The 11,356-nt window shown below is 34.0% G+C and overlaps 1 protein-coding gene across 1 annotated transcript in view; it reads right to left on the reverse strand.

The window, feature by feature from the left end:
• Positions 1–391: 391 nt before the first annotated feature.
• Positions 392–11,356, reverse strand: part of METTL15 (methyltransferase like 15) — a 263,712-nt gene continuing 252,747 nt past the window's right edge. Inside the window, exon 6 of the mRNA XM_008584147.1 lies at positions 392–440. Within this exon, the coding sequence (XP_008582369.1) occupies positions 403–440 (38 nt within the window). The 3' untranslated portion in view covers positions 392–402. The remainder of the gene's footprint in view (positions 441–11,356) is intronic.

Here is an 11,356-nt window from a genome sequence, read left to right on the forward strand (position 1 = left end):
ACTCATATTTCCATCTCACTAAATCATTAGTGGGAAACAGCCCATGGTAGTCATGGCCTCTGTGTAATGCAGGGATCGCCTTCAAAGTGAAGCTGCATGGACCCTAGGTCAATTATGCTCCTTTTAACAGGAGGGAAGCAAGGTGCATTCTCATGACCACCACATTTGTTTTGAATGATGAAGATTTAATTGGCAGAAGACATGAAGGAAATTCCAGGGAGAGGTGTAAAGGAGCTTAAACTCAAGCATGTAGTACCTCACCTTTGTTCTTTTTTTAAGTATCAATTTTCTTTTAGTTACAAAGGAGTAACTGACATTTTCGAATTGAGCACATTTGTCAATCTGCAATTAATAAACATGGACACCTAATCATGGAGAACTCACCAATTTGCTTTGGCTTCTTCAATGGTTAAGTCTTCTGTTTCTAGTCTTTGATCCATCTGTGGAGGCAAACCTCAATATCGCATAACTGTTTTTTCCCTATAGTTACTTGATTCATCACAGAACATAAATTTTTATACATCAAACAAACAGAAACTGGTTAGTTAACTCTATGAGTATGTACCTTTAATAAAAACAGGGAAATAAATTTTATTTCTATCTGGTAGAAAAACCCCTTTTTCTTAAGCACTGGGTTCATGTTGTAGAGAAACTTGGTAGTGAAGGAAAGCAAAATCGAAATCAACTGATTTTGTTGAGATCCTATTGAGTTCAAAAAGACTATGAATCCATAAAACAATTTCAAGTTGCCTTAGCCTATTTTTAATTGCAAGTTTTCTAAACCCTATTAAAGAAAGGAAATGGTCTTTCTACACTCATTTTATCAGGTTTGGAGTTTCCTCATTCTTTATCAAGTGCCTGAAAAATTCTCCAAATTGCATAAGAAACTACTATAAAATATGACTCATTGGATTTTTTTCAGTGACTAATGCAATTAACAGGTGTAATATTGAAGCCACTATTTCAAAAAATCTTATTAACATTTATTAACTGCTAGCAGTGAGGGTTTTCTTTTTTTTTTTTTTTTTTTGACTCTGAGAAAAAGATTCAAGATGCCCAGAGTAATTTTTAAGAAAACTTAACAACGTGCCCTTTCCTCAAAGGAAGATGTATCTGTTCTAAATTATGCCAGCAAAAAACAAAACAGAGCACTTAATTGGGTAAAAAGTTGGTGCCTAAAAGAATTTTGGGGATTTCTTTTTCATTCAATGGCAAGAAAATTATTTTGAAAATGCAATGCATACAAGAGATAGTTTAACTAAGGAATCATGCTAAAATCGTGTCTTTATAGCTGCTGCAGTAAGCTATAGCTTTAGCATTTGGTCTTCAAGACTGTTCCATTAAATGCTCTACAATACCTGAACAGTACAACAATGTTTTTTGTGTGATGAAGGGGGTGGGGAGGGAAGAATTTCCATTAAAAAAAAATTCATTTGCTTTAAATATCTTTTACTATAAATATCATTCCTAGCTTCACATATGCTGTGCTTACTTGTTGCTGGTTGAGAATGCATCTATTTACCTAGAATACACCCTCATCTTTTAATTCTGATCTGAACGGCAACCCTGGTGCAGTCAGCCTGAAGCAATTTTTAGAGAGGATGTTGCCATAAGTTCGCTTGATTTTGGATGTGGGTATAAAGATCTGTTTTGTTTACTTAATTTTTAAGGCTGTTTTGTAGCTGCATCAAATCCACTGTCCCTTTAAAGAAAGAGGAATGAGAAGATGCAGCTTCTTCATGGGTCAGGGTCGCTGCACTGCACTTCGTAGGACACAGATCACATCTTCCATGTGTGATGCAGCGAAATATTATACAACTTTTTCTTCAAGCTAGAATTGTATTCGCCAGAATTATATACGGCTTGCCTGAGTTAGAAAATATACACTGTATATTCATTTATTATCAGATAGTTATTGTAGGGGAGAGAATTAAAAAAAAAAAAGGTAAAATCCTGATCACTGCTATAACAAAGCCAGATATACCTGTAGTGATTGAGTTCTCAAATGTAGCCAGTCCAATTGAAAATGTGCTCGAAATGTAAAATGCACACCAAATTTCTAAGCCTAGAACAAAAATATAAAATATCTCATTTTTATATTGATTATATGTTGAAATATTTTGAATAAATTAGTTTGAATAGGCTATATTTTTTAAATTAATTTTATCTGTTTCATTTGACTTTTCTCAATGTGGTTTCTCAAAAATTTAAAATTACAATATGGCTCAGATTGGTAACTTGCATTCTATCTTTATTGGACAACACTAATCTAGAATTATTCAAGCTATTCTAGTCCTCAGAAATCATTTAATCTCTTCCATTCTTTGTGCCTAGAACAAAACTGCTATGGAGGTCCAGATTAGCCTTGCTGAGACACTGACCGGGTTGACTGATGAGAAAATTGAGGTTCTCTAAGACAGTCTATGGAGCTTGAAGTATTCAGGTATAAAGAAAATAGATAAGGTTAAAAGGTAGGAATTCTTAGCCTTTATCCTTTTGACATATCACAGGGTCACATTTGGGAAATGGGACTTGAATGAAGAGATGTTTCTCTAGTACAGGAGTTAGTGGACTGGAGCCCATGATAGACCTGAGAGATTTTCATAAACCCCTTGATATTACATACAAAATTGGTGTATATGTGCATTTTTCTTTACAAAGGCTGAAATTTTAATTAGGTTTTCAAAGGGGACCATGGCTTCAAAAATATTAATAATCATAATTCTAAACTTTCAGAAGGAGAAAACCTAAGGATACTAGAGATGGGGGAACGGAGGGAGAAGGTTTGGGAAGTGATAGGTCGGGTAAAGGGCATAAAGAAATATCACAATTTGTAAGAATGAATATGCTAATATTAAATTTAAAAAATTAAATAAAAAAGAATCCTAATTCTAGGAAGAAATAGCTCATTCAGACAGGTTATTATTTCACAATTATTGTTAGGTGGCCATCCATGTATATGAATATTAGTATTCTTAATAATGCGAATGTGTGCATTCACAAGTCATGGAAATCTAAGTGAGATCTGACTGGTCTTTATGCAGCATTTTGAGAAAACTGTCATGGAAGTCAAAGTACATGGAGACTGGTGAACAAAAATAACAGTAAGTATAAGACATGAAGTCTATCAATGGCATTACAGGGAAAGGCCACCTGGTATTAATTTTATCCCAGGAAACTAAGCTATTGATGGTTCAGCACAAAATTCTTGTAGCTCTCATCCTAACAGGGTGTTATAAATCCAGTTCTGCTTGGAAGAAAACATTTATTTCTTCATTCCTTTGGGTTCCCACAGTACTTTAATCTCTATATAGAATGTACCACATTATATTCTAACTTTTCAAAATTTACATATCTGACTCTGTACTATAAAGTGGCTCTTCAAGAAAAGGAGCACTTTTTTTTTTTTTTTTTTTTTTTTACTCTTTTACCCCCAGTTCCTAGCAAAGAGACATTCAATAGATACTGTTTAGTAAAATGAAAAATTAATGGTTGTTGCCTTATTTCTACAGATCTCAAAATAAAAGATAACCTATGAAACCAAAATAGGTTTAAAGACTATAATTTAATGAGTGGCTAAATAAAAGGCTAAAGCTGTAGAGTTTTAGTCAAATTAACCAGGTTTAGCATTTGACCCTGTTTGATGTTCACAAATTGAACTAACCTGCAGAAAGACTGCACACAGATTGCAATTGCAATTACACTTCCAGGCCCAAACAGTGCTGATTCATTCACCATAGTTCATTTGTGAGTGAAGGAAACGAACTTTTTAAGTTAGAGAAATATAAGCAGTTGTAGATCTGGGAGTCATCAGGAAATGTTTGATACTTTAAAGACCTGACGGAAAGTTAAACAGGTTATTGTGACATTAAAGGGATTTTGAAATTCAATAGCTTTCTCTAGCAGCTGATGTTTATTCTCTGGTTGTAAGAAAAATGTTGAATTTCTTCAAAAGAATGACAGATTCTAGAATAACTAGATAGGTTCAACATTTACTACAGGTTTTTGGTTGTTTTTTTTTTCCTTCACCCTGACCCCTCCCCACCCCATGAAAAAATATTTACGTATGTATATTGACAGATTCTAGAATAACTAGATAGGTTCAACATTTACTACAGGTTTTTGGTTGTTTTTTTTTTTCCTTCACCCTGACCCCTCCCCACCCCATGAAAAAATATTTACGTATGTATATTATAGGAAATGGAAAAACCATCTGGCTGGCTCTTAAACATGATTTTCTCCATCATCAAAGGGGTTTCTATGTGAAAACAATAATTTTACAGAGTCAGAATTAGGTATGGTGCCATTCAAAAGAGAAAAGCAGAATCATAAAGAATATACGTGAATCTAGGAGTAGGACATATTTTTTCTCACCAAATCAGCACTGCGCAGGAATATAAGATATTTGCCATCATTTAAGTGAAAGTTCTATGAGTCAGATAGTCTCTTTCAGATGTACATTATCAAATATGGTTAAGAAGACTAATAACAAAGATATGATGTCACATCTACTTCGTTAAGTTTGAAGAGCATATTTTATTTCTTAGAAACTAGGATGTGGATTGTATAATGGTACATATGAAACAATTTCACAAAGGTTTATTAAGATTATGAAAAATTCCATTTATGTGAATCAGTTAACAAGTGAAGTTGAAGAAGAAAGTTATTTAATGTTTAGATGAAAGACTTAAGAGCCATCTATTCTAAACCTGCTATTGGTTTAATTAACAGAAACTCAACCTAGGCTAATTTAAATTTTAAAAAGCAGGGAAGGGGAGGGAGAAGAGGAAGAATTTAGTGGCTTATGGAATCCAAGACTGGGTTGCACAATCAAATCATGGGAAGGGGATGGGTACAGCTGGGCCTCTGTGACAACTGGGATCAAGAATGTGAATGCCCCCAGGAAGAGCTCTCCAACTCCTGTTTTTAAATTTTCTCTCTGCAAGTTAAAGTCAGTCTTTTTTACATAATGAAAAATATGGTCTGAGAGTTTTTAAGTTTTACGTCTTTCAGACATGAAAGTGAGTACAAGAGATCTCCTTTTCACATCAAATTAAAAAAAAAAATAGGAAAGGCCTAGATTGGGTCAGTCACCTGTAGCCAGGATTAGCCTAGTTTGGATTAGAGTTTACCCACGGACCAATCAACTGTGACAAAAATGGAGTAAGAAACTTGTGGGGAAATGGGGGTGGTCATGGAATAACATGGAAGACTGCAAAGTGAACAAGTAGATAGGAGTCAGCTTCAGAAGAATGGAGGGTATGTTGGAACAACCAATACAAACTCCATCATTTTACAGGTAAGCAAAGAGAGAGGTGAGTTTTTATAGCTTATATGACAAACTAGTAAAACAGCTGGGACTAAAACAAAAACAGAAACAGGTAAATATTGATTGCTTTCTGCATGTACTGTATTAAATATTTTATATACTTGTACATATTTATGTTTAATACAACCACCTTATAAAACACATGTTAACATTTCATTTTTAAGACAAGTAAACTGAGGTTCAGAGATTAAATAAACTATCTAAGGCTACTCAGTATCAGAGCCAGGATTTCTTCACAGGTCTGTCTGATTCCAAAACCTGTGCTCTTTCAAAATAACACTAATAACTAGACTGTTTCTGTAAAACAGATATATGCTTATTATAAACATTAAGCAGAAAAACATTTTCAAGGAACGACTAACCACCCCAAATCCCTCCTCCTAGAATTAAACATCATTAACAAAGAATATCTTTCATGCATCAGAAAGGACAGAAGAGTAAAGAGAAGAGCAAAAAAATTTTATAAAAAAGTTTTATAAAAAAATTTAAGACTATGTAGCTTATTTTTTAATATAAGCAAAACATTTAATTTTACTTAAATTTAACTGAAAAGAAACTGAAGAGTGAAGAACTGTTGAATCTACAGTTTTTAGTACAAAAATCTCCTTAATGTTATGAAACATTATGAAATGTACAAAAAGTTTGGAATCGTTTAAAAAAGAAATTATGTTTCACATTTTGACAGCACTGACTCCTTATTTTCTAAAAATAAGGAAATTAGTGCACTTATACTTCTGTATCTCCAGACTTTTCAGCTTATTTTGGTGAATTCGGTTAATTTTACATTTGCAAGACTTATGTTTGCATTCTGTTCTGTAACCATAATTCCCATAGTTGTTTACTGTGAGTTCCATATTTACAAGAATTCCAAGCTTATCATTTATCAATTCCTTTTACCAAACTTAATCCCTTACTGACTTTTCATTTTTCACATTTTGGTTTGCTGGATTTCATTATCTAATACTTCTCCCCCCATGTACCCTTAGTGGTTCATGTCAGCCATATTCTTTGAGAATGACTGTTGTCTTTAACTCAAAGTGCATTTCTTCTTCTTTCTTTTTTTTTTTTTTTTATTCTTTGATTTGGTGTCCAGCTGGTTTTCTGTGCTGTGCTTAAGGAATTTCAAGGATACTTGGATCTGTATCTTGATGTCTTTCATCAGTTTTAGGACATTCTCAGCCATATTCTCTCCATATAAAGCTTCTACTACATTTTTTTGTCTTCTCTCCTTTTGGGATTCTAATTACACTTAAGTTAGACTTCTCATTGTAAATTCTATGTCTCTTATACAATTAAAAATTTTTTTCTATCTTTTTGTCTCTCCATGCTTCATTCTAGATATTTCCTTCTAAAATATCTTCTAGTTTACTATTTATGTTTAACTGTGTCTAATCTGCTATTTTTTTTTCTATCTTTTTGTCTCTCCATGCTTCATTCTAAATATTTCCTTCTAAAATATCTTCTAGTTTACTATTTATGTTTAACTGTGTCTAATCTGCTATTAAACCATCTTTATAAAATGTGTCTGAATCTCCCAGGGGAATTATTTTTTAAATAATCTGTATTCTTTCCCCTCTTTTGAAAATCATTTTGCTTTTTGGGGGGCAGCTGGCCAGTAACGGGATCCAAACCCTTGACTTGGTGTTACCAACACCATGCTCTAACCTACTGAGCAAACTGGACAACCCAAAAATCTCATCTTGTCTCTTCACGACTGGTCATTGTCAGATTTAGTGATCGACACTAAATATGAACAGTTAGAGAAACGATTTGAGAACTAAGGTTTTTTGTTTTGTTTTGGTTTTTCCCCCCAAAGTGGATTTAAAATTGCTTTTTGAGAGGCAGTTAGGGACTCTACATCCAGCATCAATTTAATCCAATTTCAAGGAGTAAGATAATTTGAAACTGAACTTCAGTTCCTTCAAGGTCCAGTTGTCTGTATTCAAAAAAGACTGCTAAAAGTTCCTCTTACTTTCTCAGCTGCCTCTCCTGGAACTCAAAATTGGCAGCTGCAAATACTGGACTAAACCCTTTGGGTTTTTTTCTTCTTCTTAATATTTTTCACTCCTATTGGCTCTCTGATTCTTTCACTCAGACTTCTTATAAAAAATGTTTTCTCCAGGTTTTCTAGTTGTTCTTAGTGGGGATGATACAAATTATTATTATTTTTTTAAAAAAAAGATGACTGGTAAGGGGATCTTAACCCTTGACTTGCTGCTGTCAGCACCACGCTCACCCAGTGAGCTAACCTGCCATCCCTATATAGGATCCGAATCCGTGGCCCTGGTGCTATCAGCACCGCACTCTCCCAAGTGAGCCACGGGCCGGCCCTGATACAAATTATCTTGTCAGTCATTTCCAAAGCTGAAGTCCTGGTTAGTACATACTTTACCTAATTTGATGTCAATTTTAACTCCTTGATTCTTCCTGACAATACCTACAGCATAATGAAGAATGTCTTCTTTTCATCCCGAAAGACTCCAATTTCAGTTTCTTCCACTTGTCTATTCCATGAATGATCATCGAGTGATTTAGTGATACTACCCTCACTAACTGCACATCCCTAGAACTACCAACACTTTGTGAACAATTCACATGAGTCATGGTCTGGCTTGATGGAAGAGAGAAAGGAAGAGGTTCCAGTGAAGGAATAAGAGTGTTAGAGAAATGAACCTACAGAAGAAGTGATTTTGGAAAATGCAATAGAGAAAAGACTTTTATGGAAAGATAGATCAACACTATCAAATGCTGCAGACAGACCAAGTAGTTCAAGATGACAGTTGAAGATATTGGGTCTGGTAACTAGGAAACCAACACTGACTCTTAACAGAACAGCTTCTGTAGTAAACACTGGAATTGAATAAATAAAAGATAGGTGAGGGGTTGGAGGTAGTATAGACTCTCTTTAAGAAATCAAGTTTTGAAAGAAAACAAAATGGGTGGTATTTTGGTAAAAAAAAAAAAAAAAAGTCAAGGGAAGATTCAGTCATTATTGTTTGCTTTTAGCATGAAGAAATTTTGAGCATGTTTGTAGACTGAGGGAAAGGCACTAGTGGAGAAGGGATTAAGGACTGTAGGATGCAAACAAAATTGATTGAATAAAGTCCTGGAGAAGACAGAAAAAAAGGAGCAAGGATAAACTTTCTGTTGAAACATAGGAGTACAAAGCAGGAATTAAAAAGAGAGAGAGACAACACCAAGGCCCCGGGTTCGGATCCTATATAGGGATGGCCGGTTTGCTCACTGGCTGAGCGTGGTGCTGACAACACCAAGCCAAGGGTTGAGATCCCCTTACCGGTCATCTTTTTAAAAAAATAAAATAAAATAAAAAAATAAAAAGAGAGAGAGAGAGATTTATAAATGCTGAGATGAAGGTGAGGGGGTGGAAATTAGAGGGACCCAGTTCTAATAACATTTATTTCTGTGATCTGCAAATGGGAAGATCATTAGGTCATCCTGAGTGTAAACAGTCCACCTAACTTTCACCAGTTATTTCCCTTTAAGACCTGCAACATACACATTTCGTTGGTCTCTCATCCTCTTCTCATTGGTTTTAGAGTGCAGAAACAGAAAGTCTTTTATATTCCTATAGCAATCTTCCATCTAATATCTTACAAATTAGTCATTTCCTTTTCCCCTTCAAATGTAGGAGAATCTTACGATTAAGACTACATAGGTCGGATACTTACTAATATGGAGGTGTAGGAGGACAAATACTTTCTCCAACCTAAATGAATGTCAAATAATTTAAGCAACTGTTTTTTGGGTTTTTTTTTTTATCATATCTTGTTTTCTTACAGATGAAAACTTCACAAGTGCAATGACTGTGTGTTTTATGTACCTGTTAAGGTATAGCAAACACTGGGGGTGTTAAATAAATAATAAATAGGAATAAAGCTCCTAAATAATAAAACTGACTATGACCCAATCAATTGCTGCTAGTGATACAGAGACTGCACTTAAAACTACCAGGAATACAGCATACACATCCTTAATCACAGTGTCCAGAAATGTAAGTTAAATTTTGGTAAATCTTTTCCAGCAAAATAATAGCATCATGCATTGATTGAGTATTTACTATTTGTCCAGAAAATTGCTGAAGTGCTTTACATGCATTGTAACTTTCAGTTCATTAGTATTTATTATCTTCTATTTGACTTATAGCAGCCTAATGAGTAAGTATCAATACTGCCCTCATTTTAAAGTGGAATAAGTGAGAATTCATCAGATTAAACAGTATGCCCAAGTTCACTTATTCAGCTAATACATGCATATCTGGAATTGAAACTCATGGTTTTCTGACTCCACAGCCAATACTGTTATTTACAATGCTATATTGTCTTCTCAATCTAGCACCTGTAAGAGTTGGATAATACTTTTCCTTGTGAAAGAATAAGGAAGCATATCATTTGATTGTTTAACAATACAAATCATTACTTGTACAAGGCAGACAAGTATTATTGGCCAAAGCATGGAGTTTAACAGACAGGAGCAATTATTCAAGAATCAGAAATGGAGCATGTAAGCTTGTTTGATTTCAGGTTTGTAGTCTAGCATTTGAGTAATGATATATTTAGTAGGATAACTGCTAATTATAGAAAACTTGTTCAGTATTTAAGGCAAATTTGCCTAAGGAGATGTGATGTTACCAAAAGGGCAATCTCCTACTTTGCATATTAGATTATTGCATTTTCTTTCTTTCTTTGTTGTCTAATAATTTGGGTAGATTATGAGAGAAAAAAGTGAGGTAGACAAAAAATCTGTGAAGAATTTTATGATAGGCATTATTAACTATGACCATTGTATCTTGCATAATTAGCTCTATCGAACTTTAAATGCTTTTGAAAATTCGTTATAACTAGATTTAAAAAAATAATAATTTATATTTAAACTTTCTCTTAGCATTCCTGCAGATCATCCTGTATGTTACCACACATTAGTTGGAAATAGTAGCTACAAACAAAATTTGAGAAAATAACATAAACATAGTTATGCTTGTTATAAAACCCAAACTCTTTAGAACATGACACTGTTTTACAAACCATGCTTCATTTGGCATCAAACATATGGCAGTATAGTTTTGAGAAAAATATATCTCTGATCAGAATTTCTGTCACTAAATTTATATTTATCAAGCACCTCACAAAATTCCCTTTATATTTTTATGCTTACCCCTTTGCATTATAGAATGCTGCTCACAAAAAATTTGTATTAGAATACTGCAGCAATTACAAAATCTGAATAGAAAAATAGCTTCAATTAAATAAATATTACATAATTTTAACCAGAAGCAATTCCTCATCAATTTTTTTCTATTACAAAGATTTTAACATGTAGCTCTTAGTTTGCCATAATACACACAAACATTATCTAGTATTTCTTTTTCCAGAGTTAAGGTGAAACATAAATTAATGTCATCTCAGTTGGCATAAGAAATTCACACACCACTGTGAACAGAGAAAAGCAAGATAATGGAGTACTCATATAAAAAGAGGGAGAGAAGTGAGAGAGGGTTTTTTATTTCTTCCTAAATGGTTAGCCTTTAATATATGCTTACTTAATGAATATATGCATATATTTCTTTTTTTTAACCATTAAGTCCCATTAAGAACTATCTCATGCATTTTGGATGAGAAATTTCAAATGAAATTACAATTATTTTTTTTTAAGTCTGCAGTACAGACTCATCATTATCTCTGTTTTTTACTTAAAAACAAAAATTATCAATAAGAAGTAAAAAAAAAAAAAAACCTCTGGAAAGGCTGGCCAGTTAGCTTAGTTGCTTAGAGTATGGTGTTATAACACCAAGGTCAAGGGTTAGGATCCCCAAACTGGTCAGCTGCCCTCAAAAAAGGAAAAATAAAACAAAACAAGACGAAAATCCTCTGGAGATATGTAATACTCTGCAAAGACTAAAAAAAGTATATGATTGGGCTGTCCCGGTGGCGCACTGGATAAGTGCGCCATTTGGGAAGCGCGGCGGCGCTCCCGCCCAAGGGTTCGGATCCCACATACAGACCGGTTCCC

Source organism: Galeopterus variegatus, unplaced genomic scaffold (assembly GCF_000696425.1).
Source record: "Galeopterus variegatus unplaced genomic scaffold, G_variegatus-3.0.2 Scaffold102, whole genome shotgun sequence".
Taxonomy (NCBI): Eukaryota; Metazoa; Chordata; class Mammalia; order Dermoptera; family Cynocephalidae; genus Galeopterus; species Galeopterus variegatus.